A 26368-nucleotide genomic window follows, 5' to 3' on the forward strand; every position below is an offset into this window, starting at 1 on the left:
TACCGGCAACATGCTGAGGTGTCCTTGAGCAAGACACCTAACCCCAAGTTGCTCCCGGGCGCTTCATTGCAGCCCACTGCTCCTCCGGGATGGGTTAAATGCAGAGAAAAAATGTCCCCATTGTGGGACTAATAAAGGATTGATTATTATTATTATTGCATAACTAGAAACTAAAAAGTCATATATTTATCACATATTCAATTTTTTTTATATTTTTCTCTCATCTTTAACAGCAGCAAGAGGACAAACCCTCTCCTCTGTCACCACAAGAGCTGGAGATGAAGTCACTTTGTCTTGTAACAATGTGATAAAAAATCAGGACAAATGTAACAGTACTACTTGGCTTCACAGTCGTTCTCCTTGTGTAACAGTTCACATTATTGTTTGATTTTTGGAAACACAGCATTCAGACTTCATTCAGCCGTCGCTACTGAGAACAGAGCTGTGACTCAGAAGAGTAAAACGTTCATTTCTGATTGAGTCACGTTGTTTAAGTTCTAAAGCACAAACTACCACATCCACACCTCCACACAAACCTACGGGAAGGTCCCGGATTTGGAATGAATGCAGCCTGAGGAAGGAAAGCATATGTTGTCACTCTTGGTAAAAAAAGAAAAAAAAAAGACCAACTGACATCAGAGGAAGAAAGCAAGACACTATGAGGAAACTGACAGCTTACTTGTAACAGGAAGTAGATACTATATGGGTTTTCTTTAAAGACGTTGGCAGGTGAGAGAGTGAGAGCAAGAGTGACAGAGAAGCACGATGGTTGAATTCAGATGGATTCCAATTTATTTTTTACTGCTCCAGATTAAAGGTAAGGATATTAATATAAAAATATAAGCAGCACTAGCGTCCGTTTAACTCGGACAGCCAAGACTGCTTTTTGTATTTCACATAGTGATTTTACACACTTTTGTGATCATCTGTTGTTTCTAAAATATGACTATGAACATTATTACCTGATACTTATTTTTCGTTGTTTCTCTCCTAAGAAGGAGCAGCAGCTGAACCTTCATTCTACTCCTTCACTGTCAGAGATGGAGATGACGTCACTTTTCCTTGTAACAATGTGTTAGAGGATCATAAGAACTGTGACACTACTAAGTGGCTCTTTACTGATTTAAGAAGCAGACCAGCAGTAGTAGTGCTGGTTTCACTTGGAAAGATTGTTGAAACAGCCAAAGCTAAATCAGACAGACTGAGTGTTTCAGAGAACTGTTCTCTGGTTATAAAGAACGTCACAGATGAAGATGTTGGTCGTTATGACTGCAGACAGTTCAGATCAGGACGAGAAGAAGGTTCAGATGCTGTGGTTTATCTGTCTGTTGTTACCAGTGAGTATTTACATCATAATGTTTTCAAACTGTCTTGTCAGAACAATATACTGAAACATTATAATAATAATGATTATAGTGATGAAGTTGATTTTACTTTTCTTTCTCTCACAACGTCTCCATCTTCACCAACAGTGACTGAACACAAGGACACTGATGAGGTGACGTTAAACTGCTCTGTGTCGACATATGAAGGATGTAAACACACAGTGAAGTGGCTGCTTCAGGGTCAAGATGTGGATAAAGACAACAAAGACTTGAAGACATCAACGTCTGTCTGCTCATCCAATGTGAGTTTCAGGACTTCACATCTTGTGTACACATCAAAGAATTATGAGTTATTGAAGTGTAAAGTGACCCATGATCGTTTAACGAGTTGAAGAGCATCTGTTCACCTTCAGCCCTCCTCGGTCCTCAGTCAACACAACAGGTGAGAACATCAGCTGTTTCAGATCAATGACTACTGTTGTGAAGAATAAATTGTTTATGTTTGTTTGATGGATTTTAAGGGTTTTAGAGGCAGCCCTGCCTCCTAAAAATGACGTTCACATACAACAACACTGCATTGTGAATTTAATTTCAAGGCAAATGTAATATGTTGTTGATCACGTAAGCTTTCAACGTATCAAATATGAGGAGGTCAGAGTGATGTCATGTGGCTACTTCTAGGCCTGAAAAGTGAAGCCAATCACTTACCTTAAAGCTGCATTCTCGCTCCTGTCCATCAGGGGGCGACTCCTCTGGTTGTATAGAAGTCTATGAGAAAATGACTCTACTTCTCTCTTGATTCATTCCCTCAGTAAACATTGTAAACATGAGTTTATGGTCTCAATCTCTAGTTTCAAGTCTTCTTCAATACAGCATGATGTTCATTTAGTAAATGATGCTCCATTTAGAGTCAAACAGACCATAAAGCAGGGGATGCTTTAGGGCGGGGCTACACACTGATTGACAGGTCTCTAGCACGGTGTTTTCCGCTCTGGGAGTTGTCTGTGTTCTTGGTTTACAGTTTGAAACCTTTCAGTGTGAAAAGGTTCAAACTAAATTATGTTAACTTCATGAAAGTTAATTGGAATGTTTTGGTCGACTTGTTGTGAATACATGGTTGTGAATTGAATGGGAAGGTTAACAAATGTTTGTTTAAAAAAATAGATTTTGAACAAAACAGAAAGCTGCATCGAAAAATGTGTAATGTTTTTGTTCTCATTCCAGGCTGGTGGCTGTACATCTATATTCAAATATATTCAGGATATAGAATATAACTCTGTCCTTACATATTCTCACTGTGGTTACTGTCCATATTGTTATGCCGAGACTGGTGGACCTGAATGCAGCACAGAGAGACGGGGAGGCAGAGAGTAGGGGTGAGGGGTTTATTGTTCTCAGCAGGGCATGCATTGCAGGAAGGACGAGGGGATCAGGTGGGGCGAAGCCAGGGAGCCAGGACAGGAGCTGGAGACGAGCAGGGAACAGGGCTGGAGACAAAGGCAGGCTCAGGCAGGGGAAAGCTGAGGGAACAGGAGAACAGGAATTAAGCAACAGGGTAACCGACAATATGCCAAATAGACTGGAGAGCTAGAGCGACACTAACTGGTTAACAGAGTCTACCATCTGGAGGAGTCCGGACCGGGCTTTTCAGGGCAGGCTGATTGAGATGGAGGACAGCTGGTGGCCTGGCTCCTGTACACCTGTCTCCACTCCTGCAATCAAACAAACACCAACACACACAGGGAAAGGGGGAGTGGCTGCAGGCTAAGCAGAGGTAGAGGTAGAGGCCATGACACATATATGACGTAATCACAGGCAAATTCCCAATTTGGTTTAAATCTAATTTGAATTTATTGGTAAGAAAAGAAACACCAAAAAATTTTTGCCAAGGCTTTTCTTTCCAAACTCTACATGCATACACTAGCTATGTTTTTGCCAAATATCTAAATATTCAGATGCTCCAAATTCCATCCAGTTAAAACAAAAATGTCAAAATGTTTTAAAGGAAATGAAAGGTCTTACTTTACTGTAAGAAACATTAGAAACACTGATATGAATGGATAAGAAGTTTTAGCAGTAAAGACATGATAACATTAGATTCAACAGTTTTCAATCATTCCAAGAATGACACTCCAACAAAACAAGGTAGTTACTCAAAACTTTACATCTCTGTCTCTTTAAAAATCCTAAAGAATCAATGTCAGACCGACACTTGGCTGATGGAGGAGATATTAACGTTGGAAAAAGCATATATATTTTTCTCTTTGCAACAGGATTTTAAATCCAACCGAAATCTGCAGTCGGAATGTTTTTAATACCTTTAATATAATTTCCAGGTTGGTGGAGGTCCATCATTTTGGGTTTAGCAACACTCATGCTAATTGTTCTGGCAGTCTACATGTGGAAGAGAACTAAAGGTGAAAACATTCAAAGATGTCATTTTTATAAAAAAGATTTACACAGTGGAAACTTAAGTCAACTCTTTTTCTGTCTTTTTCAGGGAACAGAACACAGATGGACGACAATGCTGTGAGTTTTAAAACTAAAAAACTGTCAGCAGAGCAGTGCATTTAACAAATACATAAAAAATAAGAAATCATAGAAAAATGTAGAAGGTAAACACATAATTCACACTGAAAGCAACACAGTTTAAACTGCCAAATGCAGGAAGGACAGCTGGCAAGAAATCACTTCTGTGTGAATGTGTAAATTATTCTATTTATAATATCACATCTAGAGAACGACTGTTCTGACTATAATAACACGTGTTTATACCGTTAAGTGAATGTGTTGCTAAGATGTATTCTTAGTCTTTCAGTTTGAACCCCGACGGTGTGAAACAGACTTGAGTGAAAATAAAATAAATCATTTCAAGCAGTAAGGAGGTTTCCTTTTAAACTTGTAATCATCCACAGCAAACATTAAAGTAACACTGCATCCAGTCTTTGTCTGCAAGAGACGACTCCGACATGTCTCACTGCAACACACGGCTCCAGAAGCTGACACACATAAGTGAATATATGATATGAATATATGATGAGGGAATATAAACAGTTTATTTCTATTTTTTTTGTAAATCCGTTTTTCACCATAGGAGTTGCAGCTGAAAAATCGGCTAAAATATTGTCACACACGCTATCAGAATACATCTGCAACATATTCATTTACCAGAAAACACATATGTATTTACAGTCAGATGTGTCTTTCTCTGGATGAAGCAGTGACATTAATAATCTGTTCATTTACACATTGAAGCAGTCGGTGATTTATTGCCACCTGTCTTTTTGCATGTTTGCATCTGTTTAAAATGTGTTGCTTTTAGTCTAAATTATGACTTTAACTTCTTCGTATTTGTGTAATATTAATTCACGGTTCACCCACCAAAATTGAATGGTCAGTAGGCGGTGCTTTTATACAAATTGATCTCTTATCTCGAACATTACCTGCTCCGGAGCAGGTTAGGTGTTCTGCAGAAGTAACCATGGCGATCTATCCAGTAAGAAGTGAACCTCCATCGTGGAATTGAAAACACAGAATTAACCTTGAAGTGACGACGCTTAACCCAAATCCTGCTCCTTGTTACAGGCCTCAGTCTTGTAAACAGAGTATAGTTTTTAATCCAGGTGGCTGCAGGAATAATGGAGCTTTATGTGTTTCATTTATATCAGAATCTCAAGTGTGTTGTTTTTCACAGGTGCATCATGAAGATGAAGATGAAGATGAGGGTACAGTGACCTATGAAAATGTCGGAGAACCTTCTGCTTCTGTCCGACTCCACTGATGAACAACTTCAACATCCACTCACAAAAAAAAATGTAAATAAACCTTTTAATATCATTTTTTAATGTTTTCTAAGGTGTATAAAAAAGTTAAGTCTAAATTGTCATCCAGTTTAACAATTTAAACTTTTAATGAAGATGTTTCTCATTGCTCTTAATATGTTCTCTATTTGACATTCATAGCTATTATATAGCATCCAACAACATTCTGCTATGCACAGATACGGTGGAGTGATTTCATAGATATGCTCTGATTTTTGGAACTAAGCCCCTTTGAAGTTAAGTTTTGCTCAAGTTTTTTGTCTTTTTGTGTACAGATGTAAATTCATTCATTTTAATTCATAACACCGCTGTAAAAATGTTTGCTGTTTGTCCAAAATGTTTTTGCACACAATGTTTTGAGGGTTTGAATGAGTTTTCAACCTTACCAGAGTCTGAAAATGATATAGTCTGCAAATAAAAAACGTGCTTCACAACGACTCATGCATCATGTTTTGTATAACTGTACAATGCATTTTGCGGTTGAAAGTGATATAGATATTACTTCTTAATTCTGCATAAAGAAATTATTAAGGATACAGAATGTAACGCTGTCCTTGCGTTTTCTCACTGTTGTTACTGTCCAGCAAAGACGTAACCTGTCATTGTTTTTTATTGTGTTCCTGCTGGATCAAGATTGTTTCTGGGTGAGATTTCTGGCACTTTCCCAATTTGGTTCAAATCCATTATCAAGACAGAGAATACTTTGTGTCCATTTAAAACAGAAGAAAACACAAAAAAAAGATGTGGAGATCCACAAGGGTCGATTCTCGGGCCTCCTCTTTTCACACTCTACACACCAGCTCAATTTAGCAAACATCTTTTAACATTATTCAGATGCCACAAATCTATTAATAATGAAAGTAAACACGTTACAAACATTGGTAAGGTCATGAACTGGGAATTAAATTGAAACAGCCACATTACCATAAATCCATAATTAGCCTACGGACACTTTTTAAATGTAGTTAAGGTAAAAATATTTCCGTTAGAGCAATCAAATCAAATTTGTCCATGCCCTTATGTTTAGGAAGGAGTACTGTGATCAGAAACAGAGACGCTCATGAAAGAATGTTCTTCTGTTTCCTCACTACCCTCTGCACTGTCCACAAACCAAACTGAGAAGATTAAGTTGATATGAGAATCCTTTGTAGACTATCACGTTCTTGTAGTGCAAAATAAAGAGCCACACCACTACACCTTTAAATAACAATCAAAGTGACTAGGAATTTTAAGTTTTTCAGTTGATTCTGGCGGTCCCTGTGGACTAAAATGGTAGTGTTTCTGAGCACCAGACTCCCTTTAGAAAACCTCTCATTTTACTGCAGGAGAGTCTGACAGTCTGCCCCTCTCAGTCCTGGTTCTGGTTCTCCCGGGCCTCTCTTCCCTCCAGCGGGTTCAGAAAAACGGCCTTGGTCTCCAGCAGCGTGGTGTCGGTGTTGACTCCCAGAGAGGAGAAGCTCTGCTCCTGTAGGAGGAGGAGGAGGAGGAGACGCCGGGTCTGTCTGCGGTGGGCTGATTGGTGCTGAAGGCCCTGCTGGAGTCTGAGCTGAAGGAGTTTCTGGTCAACCTGTATGATTTCATCTGATTTCCCCAGAATGCGACCCGGTGGCTCCGATGACTAATATCAAAAATAAGTATGCAGAAATAGACATTCTTTCCACAGAATGTCTTTTTTAATGATGTATGTCATATAGAGACATATGTACACAGTAACTACAAATAAATATGATCATATACTGCGCGCACAAACACTCTGAGTTCTTATACTTATTTGGTCATCACTACAGTGTCAAACCTCCAGAGCTCTGCGGTGTTGTTACCCACATTCTCACCAAAACACTTCCCCTTCAGTTCTAAGAAAATAACAACACGCTGCAATGACTTAAAAACTCATTCTCATAGCACTAATATTTCCTCATTTGTCCCCAGTATGAGCATATTGAATGATTGAAAACTGTTAAATCTAATGTTTCATACAGTAAAATAAGATAACCTCAGTCTGGACTCCTGGACTCTAAAATGCATTGAGAATTAGGTCTTAAAATGCAAATACTATCCCTGTGCACAGAAAATTAGGAAACCATTTCAAAGCAATATACGAACACAGACTGTGAATATAAACCAGATGATTATGACTCCAAAATACCCCAACAGAAAGGAAGTGTGCTGTGGTTTTGGTGGGTGGGTGAGAAGAGATGGTCACCATCAACTTCAACGACTCAGTTCTCAGCTGATTATTTTAAGATTCCTTCCGTGAGAGAAGTTCACATTTTGACCTGGAGCTTCTCTCGATTAACTTGTCACATGTCGTCTGGTTTTTTAAGCTGTTTAGATATCTATACTGATATATAAATAGATATCTATAAGACATTAAGAGAGATGAAAAGCTGATCTGTCTGCATGAATGTAGGAAAAGATTCAAAGTCATGGTGAGGAAGTGACGCTTTACTAATAAGAGGAAGTAAATGCTGTGTCTCTCTTAAAGAGAAGCACTCGGTCAGAAGCTTTGACAGATGAAGGCGTGAAAACAAGAGACAGAGAAAGAGAGGCACGATGGTTGAAATCAGATGGATTAAAATGACTTTATTTGTGATACTGCTGCTGCTTCAGTTCACAGGTAAGAACATAAAACACACACATGACTAAAAGGAACGTTACTAACAGTATTTGAGTAACTTGATTTAAGTGAAACAACTAAGGTGTTTGTCAAGTGGATTCTTCTTAAAAGGACATTTTATATCGTTTGTTATAAATATCATCATCACATAACTAGAAACTAAAAAGTCATATTCTTATCACATATTCAATTTTTTTTATATTTTTCTCTCATCTTTAACAGCAGCAAGTGGACAAACCCTCTCCTCTGTCATCACAAGAGCTGGAGACAATGTCACTTTGTCTTGTAACAATGTGATAAAAAATCAGGACAAATGTAAAAGTACTACTTGGCTTTACAGTCGTTCTCGTCGTGTAACAGAGGAGCTGGTTAATCTTGGGAAGGTTAAAGACAATGTGATTTCCAAAGCTAAATCCAGTAGACTGAGTTTGACGTCAAACTGTTCTCTGGTTATAAGAAATGTCACAGCTGAAGATGTTGGTCGTTACACCTGCAGACAGTTTATATCAGGACAAACACAACAACAAGGTCCAGATGCTCTGGTGGTTCTGTCTGTGATTAACAGTGAGTATTTACATCAAAATGTTTTCAGTCCAAACTGTCCATATACTGAAACATTACAATAATTTAGATTACTGTGATGAAGTTAATGTTTCTCTTCTTGTCTTTCTCTCACATTATGAACATCTTCACCAGTGGAGGGAACAAATACCACTGATACAGTCTCCTTGTTCTGCACCGTGTTGACATACGAGGGGTGTGAACACACAGTAGAGTGGCTGTATGAGGGTAATAAGAGTGATGTGGAGACATCACAGCATACCTGTTCAGCAACTGTGACACTTTTGGCTCCTCATCTTTGTCAGAAATCAAAGTATTATGAGTTACTGAAGTGTAACGTGACAGATAAAAAGAGTGGAGAAACCCTGCTGAGTAAAGTCGGCCCCCAGTTCTCATGTGAGAAAACAGGTACGATTGTTTTTATTTAAAGTTTTAAGATTACATTATTTTTTTTTTTTAGTCTCCTCAGATAGTAAACATGAAGGTATTTTGTCACTATTTCTTGTGTTTTGCTATTTCATGTCATATTCAACAAAATCAAAAGGAAGCACATCAGTGGGGAAAAACAATACATCATCTGAAAAGTCAACAAAACCAGGTAGTGACTTTACATCCTCCATCTCTCTCTCCTTATGGCTGCAAATGTTGGCTTTCTCTTATCCACATGTCTGAGTCTCAAACCTGGCTGTTGGTATCTTTTAATCTCTATTGAACTTGGAATTGCAAAACATAATAAAAGAAAACACGCATTTTAAAAGGGTTTCATAAGATGTTGATGATTATTCTCAAACCACAATCAGGAATATGTAGCACACAGAAGTTAAGTTTTTATTTTTTATCTTAAAACTTCAACGTCTTATCACATGCATTTTAATTATTTATTCGGTTAAAGACACTATTTTGAATGACATTCAAGGTAAAAGTCAATAAAAGTTAACAGATGTTATATTTGTACCAACAGAAACTGATTAATATTATTTTTTTCCTCCTTCCAGAATGGTGGATGTGGCTCATCATTGTGTTTGCCGGTTTAGCAGCTCTCTTAATAATCACTGTGGCGGTCATCAGATGGAAGAGAACTAAAGGTGAGACATTTCCTAAATTGTTATGTGTTTTCATAGACTGGGATTCTTTTTTCCATCATTTTTGTGGAAGCTGAACTCTCCTTCATCTTTTCAGGGAACACAACACAGATGGATGAAAGAATTGTGAGTTTTGAACCTTAATAATCAAATGTTTATACAGTTATGAGCTATCTTCTCCTGGATTACGTTGGCTGTTTTAGACAGGCGGTTAACGTTTTAAATTGAAACAAAACAGAACAAAAAACACTGCAAAGCTACTACCGACTACTACCGTCCCTAAACAGACTTCCACAGAAAAACGTGTTCACAATGCACTGTGGAACAAATTGTTTAGGGTCCGGGCTTCTGGTTTCAATAGCAAAGGTCAGAAAAACATGGTAAAGCTAACTTGTATCCTTACCGTGGAAAAATCTATATCAAATTTAGAATTGAGCGTGAGAGAAATAAAAGGAGTAAATATGCAACATTTACAGCATGGCACACCGTTTATTCTATAATTATTAACCACTGATGTGAATTGAAAACTGTTACTAGACTGTATTTAATGTAACTGTATTTTCCAGGGACTGAGCTTAAACCATGCTGTGACTCCGCCCGGTCCAGAAACCAGTCATGACATGGTGAGATCACACTCTATACTGTACAGTTAACCCACCACTGTGAGATATGTGTCATGTTTGTTCTCTAAAATGCAGCAGTATGAGATACACAGTTTCCTTTACCACAGAGAAAAAGAGAAGTCAAGTCATGCAACTAAGCTAGTTTCCCCACGTCACTGAGCAGCCATGATGTTGTCTTCTCTGTGCAGGCTGATCCTGAGGATGGTGTTTCCTACGCCTCCGTCAGCTACACCAAGAAGACCAACGCTAAAGCACAGGTAAGCTGTCTGATTGGTTACACTGCTGTTGCTAGTCAATGAAGAAACAAGAGTTTTCGGCCGTGTGTGAGTCAAATGCAACCACCAGAGGTCCTTGAGCATGCAGCCAAAATATTATGCCGTTTGCTGCAACAGAATGATTAACCGTGGACAGACACAGACACTCACTCACTCACCGTGGCACACACACACTCACGACCAATCACATGATTCTCCTGGTGGAGATAATAAGCGTTAAACACAAATTACAGCTGAGGCTGATTGGAAGTATTTAAATTTAACATTTTTACCAGAAGATGGCAGCAGATGAAAAGTTAAAGGACCATTGTCACAAGTCATCCTGAAGGGGATATTTGTTGTCAACACCATAAATGTCTCATGGCGACTTCAGTCCTCAAGAAACATTCAAGTCTGTGTATGTTTTGCATTGTTATCTTTGATTGTGTTCGATCACAACGTGTTGTATTAAATCACGTCCTTTCCCTCTCGTTTCCCAGGTTCGGGTTAAAGATGATGATGATAATGATGATGATGATGATGATGTGGTGACCTACAGCACTGTGAAGTCTTCCTCCTCTTCTCCCAGCGACCGCTACGCCAACAAACCAATCAAATAAGATATTTTACATGTTTTTTTTATCAGCTTTTTATATCCAGTAGTTTTGGAGTAAATATTGAAATCTTCTTGTGTCAGCCTAATCGATAATGAACAGATCTCTAAAACTTCAAACACTTCATGTGGTGATATTGAAAGTATGTTACTGTGGATGTGCTCGGAGGTAGACCGGACACAAATGACTTGGGTAGGTTTAGGGAGACATCATGGATTGGGTTTAAATCTCTTATATGTTATAGTTACAGCACCTAGCAGAACGTCAATCTGCAGAAATGCACATTTTCTGACTGTTTGTCGAGCAGCTATCCATCCTCCTCTACTGCAGCTAAAGTAAGTGATGACATGCAGTGTTTGCTAATAATACGAATAGGCTACATCAAAGCTAATCACTTGCAAATGATTATAAAAGATTTTGGAACATTTTGTATTGCTGCTTAAGAAAGACATTTTTTTTACATACAAAAATAATAAAGCAATCTTTATTATTTTGTTAATTCATGGGCTCTTTCTCAATACCAAGTATTGTCAAGTTTGGACTTGCAAACTTGCTAGTTCAGTAGCTAGTTCGATAGTTCGACTGCAATCGGAACAGCAGCGAACTTGATGACGTCACCAACTCAGCTCGTACTGACCAGAGCCATGGCTCCTGTCTACTCCAGTTATCTTCACTGTAATATATATTGACATAAAATGAAAATGATATAATATATATATATATATAATATATAATATATAATATATAATATTATATAATATAATAAATGATAATATATAATATATAATATATAATAAAATATATATATAATATAATATATAATGATATAATATATAATAAAATATATAATATATAATATATTTATATAATATTATAATATATAATAAAACGAAATGATATATTATAATATATAATATAATTATAATATAATATATATAATATATAATATAATATATAATATAAAAAATTATTAGGACATCAAATTGGATCAGAGGCTGGTTGCCGTTGCTGTGCATTATAGAGAAGCTGAAGAGGAGGACGGGCCATATTAGCCTGTCTCTCTAGCTTTGTACGTTTGTCTAATCATCCTATGCTTTTTAACCTGTCTACTATCATTTATATGTAGACTTGACAGTTTACTTGGCATGATTAGGCATGCCTAGGTTAAAAACTAATGCAGTTTAATATTGTATAAAGTCTTTATTTAATGTTTTAGAGGTGGTGATTTATTTTTTGTGTCAGCTTGGTTTGTGGTGCTGTTGAACTGTAACGTTATACTGAGAGGTGTTTCTAATATTTAGTCTACCCTTCATATACATGGGATGGACCAACACCTCTGAAAAACTATTTACATTAAAAAAAAAGTAACATTATAACCTTGCTGAAGTTAACATGTATATACAGGGCTGTTATATTTGACTACATTAGCTTTATCTAGGCCTACCTGATAAACTGGCAAGTTCAGGGGAGGTTTGATACTTTAGTTTAATATTGGAATGGATTAGCATACATTCCACATACAGACCTGCCATTTGTCTTCTTGGTACTCAACATAAAGAGGCTGATACTCAGTCTGACAGGCCTTGTACAGTTAGGTGCACAAACATCACAATACATCAGTGCAAGAAGTAGCCTACCTGCCACGCACATCATTAGTCATTAACCAGGACAGACATCAACAGAAACAGGACATTTCATGTCTATAATACAGTAATCATGTAGGCTAATGTAACTTTTTGACTCAGAACCTGGGAAGATAGGTGTGCTCTTACACTGCCTATCAAGCAATGAAATAAATAGATTACATTAATAACAGAAAGCACCGGATCAAACAGGTCAGAGGGAAATTTTTATTCTGGTAGACTTCAACAATTGATAGACAATTCATATTTAGAAAACAGTTTAATAAATATCAAATAGTAAAAACACATAAATAAGCAATAAATATAATACATAATAGACCGGAGTGCAGCATCAGATGGATGCTGCACTCCGGGGGCAGCACTCCATTAGTCCGCCCCTGGTTGTTGCAGCAAACTTGTTGTTGTTCTACTTCGTTTTGGCCTGTTTGGCAGTTATTTCCAGGTCAGAAGTGGTTACAAAGTCCCTGGAAAAAACATAAACAAAGAGTGACACAGAGTGACACACTGCCTCGTCAATAAGATATTAATCACAAATCTGGCTCCATCCCTTACCCAGTCATACAGACAATGAGGGCCTGGGTTTCCTCAGTTGTCCCTTGAATAAAATATTGCTTTAATGTTAGTTTGATTGCACAATAATAGCAATTATAACAAGTGTGTATAATTGTCACAGTTCTTCCTCCATACTGCCAGTAGTTCCATACTCCCTGTCACTCTGTCTCACTCACCTAATTGGCTCACTCTGTTCACCTGCCTGTCACTCTCTCTCAGTTCACTCCGGCCACTCCCAGTTCCACTTCCAGCTCACAGCTCAGCCCCCTCTCTCTCACCACACTCTCCCTCACTCACCTAATCAGCCTCATGCAGTGCACCTGTCTGCCACACCCACCTCATCAGCACCATCCCTCTCACCTGCTCACTCTGCTGCACCTCCACCCTGCAGTATAAATGCCCCACTCATTCACACACTCGCGGCCAGATCGTTCGTTGTTTTCATGCTACGCTTTCCAGCAATTTCCCGTGGACTGATTTCCCGTTGCCGACCCTGCCTGTCTGGACTTCCCTGCCTTGCCTGTGCCCCGGTCAACGTCTCAGCCTTCTGTCCCCGACCACGAGATTAGCCTCCGCTTCCTCTGGTTTCCGTCTGCCTGATCCCTTACCTGTTTCCCACTGTGAGTCATATCCTGCCTGCCTGTCTGTCTGCTGTGTTCTCAGCTTCAAATAAAGCTCCAGAACTTTATCTGTCTCCTCGTCGTACTGCTCTTGGGTCCACACACCAACCGTGACAGTACGATCTGGCCACGACAGGGCCCAGCGTTCGACACCTCGTCACAAGCCCGGTTCCATTGAAGAGGCGCTCCAGAGACGCGAGACCAAGGTTGTCACCAAGACCGCTGATGTTCGTCACGCCCTGGCGAGCAGCAACCAGGCCTGGACTGCCCTGTTTAACCAGGTTCAGCAGCTCACGACAGCCATTTCGCAGACCCATTTCGCGTCCCGGCCGACTCCTGTTCCGTCGGCGTCCCGGCCGACTCCTGTCCCTTCGGCGTTCTGGCCGACTCCTGTTCCGTCAGCGCCCGGCCGACTCCTGACCTGTCGGCGCCCGGCCGACTCCAGTGCAGTCGGCGTTCCGGCCGACTCCTGTCCCATCGGCGTTCCGGCCGACTCCTGACCCCGGCGCCCGGCCGACTCCTGACCCGTTGGCGCTCCTGTACCGTCGGCGTTCCGGCCGACTCCTGACCCGTCGGCGTTCCTGCCGACTCCTGTTCCGTCGGCGCCCTGCCACCTCCTGTCCAGTCGGCGTTCCGGCCCTCCTCCTGTCCCGTCGGAGTTCCGGCCGACTCCTGACCGACTCCTGACCCGTCGACGTTCCTGCCGACTCCTGACCGTCGGCGCCCCTGCCGACTCCTGTTCCGTCGGCGTCCCGGCCGACTCCTGTTCCGTCGGCGTCCTGGCCGACTCCTGTCCCGTCGGCGTTCCGGCCGACTCCTGTCCCGTCGGCGTTCCGGCCGACTCCTGTCCCATCGGCGTTCCGGCCGACTCCTGACCCGTTGGCGTTCCGGCCGACTCCTGACGCATCGGCGCCCCTGCCGACTCCTGTTCCGTCGGCGTCCCGGCCGACTCCTGTTCCGTCGGCGCCCGGCCGACTCCTGAGTGCAGTCGGCGTTCCGGCCGGCTGACTCCTCCTGTCCAGTCGGAGTTCCGGCCGACTCCTGGCCGACTCCTGACCCGTCGGCGTTCCTGCCGACTCCTGTCCCATCGGCGCCCCTGCCGACTCCTGTTCCGTCGGCGTCCCGGCCGACTCCTGTTCCGTCGGCGTCCCGGCCGACTCCTGTCCCGTCGGCGTTCCGGCCGACTCCTGTCCCGTCGGCGTTCCGGCCGACTCCTGTCCCGTCGGCGTTCCGGCCGACTCCTGTCCCATCGGCGTTCCGGCCGACTCCTGACCCGTTGGCGTTCCGGCCGACTCCTGACGCATCGGCGCCCCTGCCGACTCCTGTTCCGTCGGCGTCCCGGCCGACTCCTGTTCCGTCGGCGTCCCGGCCGACGACTCCTGTCCCGTCGGCGTTCCGGCCGACTCCTGTCCCGTCGGCGTTCCGGCCGACTCCTGTCCCATCGGCGTTCCCGGCCGACTCCTGACCCGTTGGCGTTCCGGCCGACTCCAGTGCAGTCGGCGTTCCGGCCGACTCCTGTCCAATCGGCGCCCCGGCCGACCCGTCGGCGTTCCGGCCGACTCCTGTACCGTCGGAGTTCCGGCCGACTCCTGACCCGTCGACGTTCCTGCCGACTCCTGACGCATCGGCGCCCCTGCCGACTCCTGTTCCGTCGGCGTCCCGGCCGACTCCTGTTCCGTCGGCGTCCCGGCCGACTCCTGTTCCGTCGGCGTCCCGGCCGACTCCTGTCCCGTCGGCGTTCCGGCCGACTCCTGTTCCGTCAGCGCCCCGGCCGACTCCTGACCCGTCGGCGCCCGGCCGACTCCAGTGCAGTCGGCGTTCCGGCCGACTCCTGACCCGTCGGCGCCCCGGCCGACTCCTGACCCGTCGGCGTTCCGGCCGACTCCTGTACCGTCGGAGTTCCGGCCGACTCCTGTACCGTCGGCGTTCCGGCCGACTCCTGACCCGTCGGACGTTCCTGCCGACTCCTGATGCATCGGCGCCCCTGCCGACTCCTGTCCCGTCGGCGTTCCGGCCGACTCCTGTTCCGTCGGCGCCCGGCCGACTCCTGACCCGTCGGCGCCCCGGCCGACTCCTGACTCCTGTCCAGTTCCGGCGATCCTGACCCGTCGGCGCCCCGGCTGACTCCTGTCCAGTCGGCATGACTCCTGACCCATCGGCGCCCCTGCCGACTCCTGCGACTCTTGACTCGTCGGCGCTCCGGCCGACTCCTGCACCTCCTGACCATGGCTGGGGACAAAGGCAGGTTCAGGCAGGGGAAAGCTGAGGGAACAGGAAAACAGGAATTAAGCAACAGGGTAACCGATAATATGCCAAATAGACTGGAGAGCGAGAGCGACACTAACTGAGTAACAGAGTCTACCATCTGGAGGAGTTCGGACCGGGCTTTTCAGGGCAGGCTGATTGAGATGGAGGACAGCTGGTGGCCTGGTTCCTGTACACCTGTCTCCACTCCTGCAATCAAACAAACACCAACACACACAGGGAAAGGGGGAGTGGCTGCAGGCTAAGCAGAGGTAGAGGCCATGACACATACGACGTAATCACAGGCAAATTCCCAATTTGGTTTAAATCTAATTTGAATTTATTGGTAAGAAAAGAAACACCAAAAATTTTTTGCCAAGGCTTTTCTTTCCAAACTCTACATGCATACACTAGCTATGTTTTTGCCAAATATCTAAATATTCAGATGCCCCAAATTCCATCCAGTTAAAACAAAAATGTCAAAATGTTTTAAAGGAAATGAAAGGTCAACAGCCAGCGTTCAGGTTGACTCCCAAAAAAACCATTCTGCTATGCACAGACGACGAGTGAGCAACATTGGTAATGTAATGATCTGTGCCCTTAATTCAAACAGCCACATCAGCAGGGTTACGAAATAGCCTGCTGCCAGTTCTGAGAGAGAAGTTGTCTCTTATCGAACTTCTGAAGAAAGAAAGACAGAACCACATATTCCCTCTATATCATCTGTAGGGTTCCACTTCAATCTCAACATTCAAACACGTCTTTTTGGGCTGTTTAGATGTCTACAAGACATTTAGAGAGATGAAAAGCTGATCTGTCTGCATGAATGGTATCTCTAAAAAAAGATTCAAAGTCAAAATAAGGAAAAGATGGGACTTTAGCTTTACCAATAAGAGGAAGTTTCTAATAGTATTTGAGTAACTTGGTTTGAGCTAAGGTGTTTGTTTTGAACACGGTGTGTCAAGTGGAATCTTGTTAAAGGGACATTTGTTATTTTGTTTGTTATTAATATCATCACGTATATCTGTAAAAAAAAATATTTTCATATCACAGTTAAATAAATCATCTTTTATATTCTCTCATCTTTCACAGCATCAAGTGGGCAAACCTTCGCCATTGTTAGCGCTGTTAGCAGTGTTAACAGGTGCCACTGACTAGCATTAAGAATAACTATATATAAATAGACACTTCCCACTGACGGTCTTTTTCAATGATGTATGTCATATAGAGACATATGTACACAGTAACTATAAATAAATATGATCATATATCGTGGGAACACACACTCTGAGTTATTTTGCTTTTCTTGTCATCACTAGAGTGTTAAACCTCCAGAGCTCTGCTGGTGTTACCCACATTCTCACCAAAACACTTACCCTTAGTTCTAAAAAATAACAACATGCTGCAATGACTTAAAAACTCATTCTCATAGCACTAATATTTCCTCATTTGTCCCCAGTATGAGCATATTGAATGATTGAAAACTGTTAAATCTAATGTTTCATACAGTAAAATAAGATAACCTCAGTCTGGACTCCTGGACTCTAAAATGCATTGAGAATTAAGTCTTAAAATGCAAATACTATCCCTGTGCACAGAAAATTAGGAAACCATTTCAAAGCAATATACGAACACAGACTGTGAATATAAACCAGATGTTTTTGACTCCAAAATACCCCAACAGAAAGGAAGTGTGCTGTGGTTTTGGTGGGTGGGTGAGAAGAGATGGTCACCGTCAACTTCAACGACTCAGTTCTCAGCTGATTATTTTAAGATTCCTTCCGTGAGAGAAGTTCACATTTTGACCTGGAGCTTCTCTCGATTAACTTGTCGCATGTCGTCTTTTTTTAAGCTGTTTAGATATCTATATTGATATATAAATAGATATGTACAAGACGTTAAGAGAGATGAAAAGCTGATCTGTCTGCATGAATGTAGGAAAAGATTCAAAGTCCTGGTGAGGAAGTGACGCTTTACTAATAAGAGGAAGTAAATGCTGTGTGTCTCTTAAAGAGAAGCACTCGGTCAGAAGCTTTGACAGTTGAAGGCGTGAGAACAAGAGACAGAGAAAGAGAGGCACGATGGTTGAAATCAGATGGATTAAAATGACTTTATTTGTGATACTGCTGCTGCTTCAGTTCACAGGTAAGAACATAAAACACACACATGACTAAAAGGAACGTTACTAACAGTATTTAAGTAACTTGATTTAAGTGAAACAGCAAAGTTTGGTGTTTGTTTTGAACACTGTGTGTCAAGTGGATTCTAGTTAAAAGGATATTTTTTTGCTATTCTTTGATATTAATGTCATTATCACCACATATAAATGTAAAAAAAAACGTATTTTCATATCAAAGTTCATTTTTTATATTTTTCTCTCATCTTTAACAGCAGCAAGTGGACAAACCCTCTCCTCTGTCACCACAAGAGCTGGAGATAATGTCACTTTGTCTTGTAACAATGTGATAAAAAATCAGGACAAATGTAACAGTACTACTTGGATTCACAGTCGTTCTGGTGAAACAGCAAAGGAGCTGGTTGATCTTGGGAGGATTAAAGACAATGTGATTTCCAAAGCTAAATCCAGAAGACTGAGTTTGACAGCAGACTGTTCTCTGGTTATAAGAAATGTCACAGCTGAAGATGTTGGTCGTTACACCTGCAGACAGTTTATATCAGACAAACAACAAGGTTCAGATGCTCTGGTGGATCTGTCTGTGATTAACAGTGAGTATTTACATCAAAATGTTTTCAATCCAAACTGTCCATATACTGAAACATTACAATAATTTATGTTACTGTGATGAAGTTAATGTTTCTCTTGTTGTCTTTCTCTCACATTATGAACATCTTCACCAGTGGAGGGAACAAATACCACTGATACAGTCTCCTTGTTCTGCACCGTGTTGACATACGATCAGTGTGAACACACAGTAGAGTGGCTGTATGAGGGTGATAAGAGTGATGTGGAGACATCACAGCGTACCTGTTTAGCCACTGTGACACTTTTGGCTCCTCATCTTTATCAGAAATCAAAGAATTATGAGTTACTGAAGTGTAAGGTGACAGATAAAAAGAGTGGAGAAACCCTGCTGTGTAAAGTCGGCCCCCAGTTCTCATGTGAGAAAACAGGTGTGTTTTTTTTGTATTTTATGATTTTTACATTTTAAGATCACATCATTCTTTCTTATTTAGTCTCTTAAGGTGTTGAACAGGATGTATTTGATCCTGATGTATGTTTTGTGATTTCATATCCTTTTCAACAAAATCAAAAGGGAGCACATCAGTGGGGAGAAACAATACATCATCTGCAAAGAATGACACTCCAACAAAACAAGGTAGTGACTCAAAACTTTACATCTCTGTCTCTTTAAAAATCCTAAAGAATGAATGTCAGACCGACACTTGGCTGATGGAGGAGATATTAACGTTGGAAAAAACATATCTATTTTTCTCTTTGCAACAGGATTTTAAATCCAACAGAAATCTGCAGTCGGAATGTTTTTAATATCTTTATTATAATTTTCAGGTTGGTGGAGGTTCATCATTTTGGGTTTAGCAACACTCATGCTAATTGTTCTGGCAGTCTACATGTGGAAGAGAACTAAAGGTGAAAACATTCAAAGATGTCATTTTTATAAAAAAGATTTACACAGTGGAAACTTAAGTCAACTCTTTTTCTGTCTTTTTCAGGGAACAGAACACAGATGGACGACAATGCTGTGAGTTTTAAAACTAAATAATCAAACTGCTTGTATTTTTTCACTGTTTACAATAAGAATAATCACAGGCCTGTAACACGAAGCGAGTTCAACATACCCAGGTTATCTTTAGGTTATCTGCTTTAACTAACCCTAACAGCCACGGTCCAGATAAGCGGTCACAAGAAGCTGGTTATCAACTCGTTAGATCAACCCAGGGTTTCCCAATCTGGGTTTGCAGCATCTGACCAATCACAAACATGGAAGAGGCTGCTGTCAGCAGAGCGGTGCATTTAACAAATACATAAAAAACTATGAAATCATAGAAAAATGTAGAAGGTAAACACATAATTCACACTGAAAGCAACACAGTTTAAACTGCCAAATGCAGGAAGGACAGCTGGCAAGAAATCACTTCTGTGTGAATGTGTAAATTATTCTATTTATAATATCACATCTAGAGAACGACTGTTCTGACTATAATAACACGTGTTTATACCGTTAAGTGAATGTGTTGCTTAGATGTATTCTTAGTCTTTCAGCTTGAACCCCGACGGTGTGAAACAGACTTGAGTGAAAATAAAATAAATAATTATAAGCAGTAAGGAGGTTTCCTTTTAAACTTGTAATCATCCACAGCAAACATTAAAGTAACACTGCATCCAGTCTTTGTCTGCAAGAGACGACTCCGACATGTCTCACTGCAACACACGGCTCCAGAAGCTGACACACATAAGTGAATATATGATATGAATATATGATGAGGGAATATAAACAGTTTATTTATTTTCTTTGTAAATCCGTTTTTCACCATAGGAGTTGCAGCTGAAAAATAGGCTAAAATATTGTCACACACGCTATCAGAATACATCTGCAACATATTCATTTACCAGAAAACACATATGTATTTACAGTCAGATCTGTCTTTCTCTAGATGAAGCAGTGACATTAATAATCTGTTCATTTACACATTGAAACAGTCGGTGATTTATTGCCACCTGTCTTTTTGCATGTGTGCATCTGTTTAAAATGTGTTGCTTTTAGTCTAAATTATGACTTTAACTTCTTCGTATTTGTGTAATATTAATTCACCCACCAAAATTGAATGGTCAGTAGGCGGTGCTTTTATACAAATTGATCTCTTATCTCGAACATTACCTGCTCCGGAGCAGGTTAGGTGTTCTGCAGAAGTAACCATGGCGATCTATCCAGTAAGAAGTGAACCTCCATCGTGGAATTGAAAACACAGAATTAACCTTGAAGTGACGACGCTTAACCCAAATCCTGCTCCTTGTTACAGGCCTCAGTCTTGTAAACAGAGTATAGTTTTTAATCCAGGTGGCTGCAGGAATAATGGAGCTTTATGTGTTTCATTTATATCAGAATCTCAAGTGTGTTGTTTTTCACAGGTGCATCATGAAGATGAAGATGAAGATGAGGGTACAGTGACCTATGAAAATGTTGGAGAACCTTCTGCTTCTGTCCGACTCCACTGATGAACAACTTCAACATCCACTCACAAAAAAAATGTAAATAAACCTTTTAATATCATTTTTTAATGTTTTCTAAGGTGTATAAAAAAGTTAAGTCTAAATTGTCATCCAGTTTAACAATTTAAACTTTAAATGAAGATGTTTCTCATTGCTCTTAATATGTTCTCTATTTGACATTCATAGCTATTATATGGCATCCAACAACATTCTGCTATGCACAGATACGGTGGAGTGATGTCATAGATATGCTCTGATTTTGGAACTAAGCCCCTTTGAAGTTAAGCTTTGCTCAAGTTTTTTGTCTTTTTGTGTACAGATGTAAATTCATTAATTTTAATTCATAACACCGCTGTAAAAATGTTTGCTGTTTGTCCAAAATGTTTTTGCACACAATGTTTTGAGGGTTTGAATGAGTTTTCAACCTTACTAGAGTCTGAAAATGATATAGTCTGCAAATAAAAATCGTGCTTCACAACGACTCATGCATCATGTTTTGTATAACTGTACAATGCATTTTGCGGTTGAAAGTGATATAGATATTACTTCTTAATTCTGCATAAAGAAATTATTAAGGATACAGAATGTAACGCTGTCCTTGCGTTTTCTCACTGTTGTTACTGTCCAGCAAAGACGTAACCTGTCATTGTTTTTTATTGTGTTCCTGCTGGATCAAGATTGTTTCTGGGTGAGATTTCTGGCACTTTCCCAATTTGGTTCAAATCCATTATCAAGACAGAGAATACTTTGTGTCCATTTAAAACAGAAGAAAACACAAAAAAAAGATGTGGAGATCCACAAGGGTCGATTCTTGGGCCTCCTCTTTTCACACTCTACACACCAGCTCAATTTAGCAAACATCTTTTAACATTATTCAGATGCCACAAATCTATTAATAATGAAAGTAAACAAGTTACAAACATTGGTAAGGTCATGAACTGGGAATTAAATTGAAACAGCCACATTACCATAAATCCATAATTAGCCTACGGACACTTTTTAAATGTAGTTACGGTAAAAATATTTCCGTTAGAGCAATCAAATCAAATTTGTCCATGCCCTTATGTTTAGGAAGGAGTACTGTGATCAAAAACAGAGACGCTCATGAAAGAATGTTCTTCTGTTTCCTCACTACCTCTCTGCACTGTCCACAAACCAAACTGAGAAGATTAAGTTGATATGAGAATCCTTTGTAGACTATCACGTTCTTGTAGTGCAAAATAAAGAGCCACACCACTACACCTTTAAATAACAATCAAAGTGACTAGGAATTTTAAGTTTTTCAGTTGATTCTGGCGGTCCCTGTGGACTAAAATGGTAGTGTTTCTGAGCACCAGACTCCCTTTAGAAAACCTCTCATTTTACTGCAGGAGAGTCTGACAGTCTGCCCCTCTCAGTCCTGGTTCTGGTTCTCCCGGGCCTCTCTTCCCTCCAGCGGGTTCAGAAAAACGGCCTTGGTCTCCAGCAGCGTGGTGTCGGTGTTGACTCCCAGAGAGGAGAAGCTCTGCTCCTGTAGGAGGAGGAGGAGGAGGAGACGCCGGGTCTGTCTGCGGTGGGCTGATTGGTGCTGAAGGCCCTGCTGGAGTCTGAGCTGAAGGAGTTTCTGGTGAACCTGTATGATTTCATCTGATTTCCCCAGAATGCGACCCGGTGGCTCCGATGACTAATATTAAAAATAAGTATACAGAAATAGACATTCTTTCCACAGAATGTCTTTTTTAATGATGTATGTCATATAGAGACATATGTACACTGTAACTACAAATAAATATGATCATATACTGCGCGCACAAACACTCTGAGTTCTTATACTTATTTGGTCATCACTACAGTGTCAAACCTCCAGAGCTCTGCTGGTGTTACCCACATTCTCACCAAAACACTTCCCCTTCAGTTCTAAGAAAATAACAACACGCTGCAATGACTTAACAACTCATTCTCATAGCACTAATATTTCCTCATTTGTCCCCAGTATGAGCATATTGAATGATTGAAAACTGTTAAATCTAATGTTTCATACAGTAAAATAAGATAACCTCAGTCTGGACTCCTGGACTCTAAAATGCATTGAGAATTAGGTCTTAAAATGCAAATACTATCCCTGTGCACAGAAAATTAGGAAACCATTTCAAAGCAATATACGAACACAGACTGTGAATATAAACCAGATGATTATGACTCCAAAATACCCCAACAGAAAGGAAGTGTGCTGTGGTTTTGGTGGGTGGGTGAGAAGAGATGGTCACCGTCAACTTCAACGACTCAGTTCTCAGCTGATTATTTTAAGATTCCTTCCGTGAGAGAAGTTCACATTTTGACCTGGAGCTTCTCTCGATTAACTTGTCGCATGTCGTCTGTTTTTTTAAGCTGTTTAGATATCTATATTGATATATAAATAGATATCTATAAGACATTAAGAGAGATGAAAAGCTGATCAGTCTGCATGAATGTAGGAAAAGATTCAAAGTCCTGGTGAGGAAGTGACGCTTTGCTAATAAGAGGAAGTAAATGCTGTGTCTCTCTTAAAGAGAAGCACTCGGTCAGAAGCTTTGACAGTTGAAGGCGTGAGAACAAGAGACAGAGAAAGAGAGGCACGATGGTTGAAATCAGATGGATTAAAATGACTTTATTTGTGATACTGCTGCTGCTTCAGTTCACAGGTAAGAACATAAAACACACACATGACTAAAAGGAACGTTACTAACAGTATTTAAGTAACTTGGTTTAAGTGAAACAACTAAGGTGTTTGTCAGGTGGATTCTTCTTAAAAGGACATTTTATATCGTTTGTTATAAATATCATCATCACATAACTAGAAACTAGAAAGTCATATATTTATCACATATTCAATTTTTTTATAATTTGTTCTCATCTTTAACAGCAGCAAGTGGACAAACCCTCTCCTCTGTCACCACAAGAGCTGGAGATAATGCCACTTTGTCTTGTAACAATGTGATAAAAAATCAGGACAAATGTAAAAGTACTACTTTGCTTCACAGTCGTTATCGTCATGAAACAGCAAAGGAGCTGGTTAATCTTGGGAAGATTAACGACAATGTGATTTCCAAAGCTAAATCCAGTAGACTGAGTTTGACAGCAAACTGTTCTCTGGTTATAAGAAATGTCACAACTGAAGATGCTGGTCGTTACAGCTGCAGACAGTTTATATCAGACAAGCAACAAGGTCCAGATGCTCAGGTGGTTCTGTCTGTGATTAACAGTGAGTATTTACATCAAAATGTTTTCAGTCCAAACTGTCCATATACTGAAACATTACAATAATTTAGATTACTGTGATGAAGTTAATGTTTCTCTTGTTGTCTTTCTCTCACATTATGAACATCTTCACCAGTGGATGGAACAAATACCACTGATACAGTCTCCTTGGTCTGCTCTGTGTTGATATACGATCAGTGTGAACACACAGTAGAGTGGCTGTATGAGGGTAATAAGAGTGATGTGGAGACATCACAGCGTACCTGTTCAGCCACTGTGACACTTTTGGCTCCTCATCTTTATCAGAAATCAAAGAATTATGAGTTACTGAAGTGTAAGGTGACAGATAAAAAGAGTGGAGAAACCCTGCTGAGTAATGTCGGTCCCCAGTCCTCATGTGAGAAAACAGGTACGAATGTTTTTTCTTTTAAGTTTTTTATTACATTGTTTTATACCATCTAGTCTCCTCAGATGGTAAACACAGAGGTATATCATCACCATTTCTTGTCTTTTTTATTTCATATCCTCTTCAACAAAATTAAAAGGAAGCACATCAGTGGGGAAAAACAATACATCATCTGCAAAGAATGACACTCCAACAAAACCAGGTAGTGACTTAACATCCTACATCTCTCTCTCCTTATGGCTGCAAATGTTGGCTTTCTCTTATCCACATGTCTGAGTCTCAAACCTGGCTGTTGGTATCTTTTAATCTCTATTGAACTTGGAATTGCAAAACATAATAAAAGAAAACACGCATTTTAAAAGGGTTTCATAAGATGTTGATGATTATTCTCAAACAGGAATCAGGAATATATTAATAATATATGTTATACTCATTAAAAGCTTCAACGTCTTATCACATGCATTTTAATTATTTATTCGGTTAAAGACACTATTTTGAATGACATTCAAGGTAAAAGTCAATAAAAGTTAACAGATGTTATATTTGTACCAACAGAAACTGATTAATATTATTTTTTTTCCTCCTTCCAGAATGGTGGATGTGGCTCATCATTGTGTTTGCCGGTTTAGCAGCTCTCTTAATAATCACTGTGGCGGTCATCAGATGGAAGAGAACTAAAGGTGAGACATTTCCTAAATTGTTATGTGTTTTCATAGACTGGGATTCTTTTTTTCCATCATTTTTGTGGAAGCTGAACTCTCCTTCATCTTTTCAGGGAACACAACACAGATGGATGAAAGAATTGTGAGTTTTGAACCTTAATAATCAAATGTTTATACAGTTATGACCTATCTTCTCCTGGATTACGTTGGCTGTTTTAGACAGGCGGTTAACGTTTTAAATTGAAACAAAACAGAACAAAAAACACTGCAAAACTACTACCGACTACTACCGTCCCTAAACAGACTTCCACAGAAAAACGTGTTCACAATGCACTGTGGAACAAATTGTTTAGGGTCCGGGCTTCTGGTTTCAATAGCAAAGGTCAGAAAAACATGGTAAAGCTAACTTGTATCCTTACCGTGCAAAAATCTATATCAAATTTAGAATTGAGCTTGAGAGAAATAAAAGGAGTAAATATGCAACATTTACAGCATGGCACACCGTTTATTCTATAATTATTAACCACTGATGTGAATTGAAAACTGTTACTAGACTGTATTTAATGTAACTGTATTTTCCAGGGACTGAGCTTAAACCATGCTGTGACTCCGCCCGGTCCAGAAACCAGTCATGACATGGTGAGATCACACTCTATACTGTACAGTTAACCCACCACTGTGAGATATGTGTCATGTTTGTTCTCTAAAATGCAGCAGTATGAGATACACAGTTTCCTTTACCACAGAGAAAAAGAGAAGTCAAGTCATGCAACTAAGCTAGTTTTCCCACGTCACTGAGCAGCCATGATGTTGTCTTCTCTGTGCAGGCTGATCCTGAGGATGGTGTTTCCTACGCCTCCGTCAGCTACACCAAGAAGACCAACGCTAAAGCACAGGTAAGCTGTCTGATTGGTTACACTGCTGTTGCTAGTCAATG

General features: G+C 40.6%; 2 protein-coding genes and 2 long non-coding RNA genes across 4 annotated transcripts; all 4 read left to right on the forward strand.

The window, feature by feature from the left end:
* Window positions 1–722: 722 nt before the first annotated feature.
* LOC129115561 (uncharacterized) lies at window positions 723–1748 on the forward strand. The gene is made up of 3 exons (XR_008533137.1): window positions 723–817; window positions 996–1337; window positions 1473–1748. It is a non-coding gene; the product is annotated as an uncharacterized LOC129115561 (long non-coding RNA).
* Window positions 1749–3659: 1911 nt separating this feature from the next.
* Window positions 3660–5572, forward strand: LOC129115562 (uncharacterized). The gene is made up of 3 exons (XR_008533138.1): window positions 3660–3742; window positions 3826–3854; window positions 5020–5572. It is a non-coding gene; the product is annotated as an uncharacterized LOC129115562 (long non-coding RNA).
* A 13012-nt stretch (window positions 5573–18584) lies between these two features.
* LOC129115558 (uncharacterized) lies at window positions 18585–21612 on the forward strand. The gene is made up of 6 exons (XM_054626963.1): window positions 18585–18669; window positions 18816–19088; window positions 19232–19294; window positions 19486–19566; window positions 19650–19678; window positions 21067–21612. The coding sequence occupies exons 1-6, from the start codon at window positions 18585–18587 to the stop codon at window positions 21151–21153; spliced, it is 618 nt and encodes a 205-aa protein (XP_054482938.1). The 3' UTR covers window positions 21154–21612.
* Window positions 21613–23700: 2088 nt separating this feature from the next.
* On the forward strand, window positions 23701–26327 carry LOC129115559 (uncharacterized; the record flags this gene model as incomplete). Its single annotated transcript, XM_054626964.1, has 8 exons — window positions 23701–23807; window positions 24029–24367; window positions 24500–24772; window positions 24909–24971; window positions 25360–25449; window positions 25545–25573; window positions 26014–26070; window positions 26259–26327. Coding segments are annotated over exons 1-8 (984 nt in total), but the record flags the coding sequence as incomplete, so codon positions are not given.
* Window positions 26328–26368: the final 41 nt, after the last annotated feature.

Source organism: Anoplopoma fimbria, unplaced genomic scaffold (genome assembly GCF_027596085.1).
Source record: "Anoplopoma fimbria isolate UVic2021 breed Golden Eagle Sablefish unplaced genomic scaffold, Afim_UVic_2022 Un_contig_11891_pilon_pilon, whole genome shotgun sequence".
NCBI classification, from domain to species: Eukaryota; Metazoa; Chordata; class Actinopteri; order Perciformes; family Anoplopomatidae; genus Anoplopoma; species Anoplopoma fimbria.

Bases quoted from the DNA above. Each gene is read 5' to 3' on its own strand.
- LOC129115558 (XM_054626963.1), top strand. From the start codon at position 18,585: ATGTCACAGCTGAAGATGTTGGTCGTTACACCTGCAGACAGTTTATAT. The intron at 19,295-19,485 runs GTAGTGACTCAA...TATAATTTTCAG, and splicing joins TGACACTCCAACAAAACAAG to GTTGGTGGAGGTTCATCATT. The intron at 19,679-21,066 runs GTGAGTTTTAAA...TGTTTTTCACAG, and splicing joins CACAGATGGACGACAATGCT to GTGCATCATGAAGATGAAGA.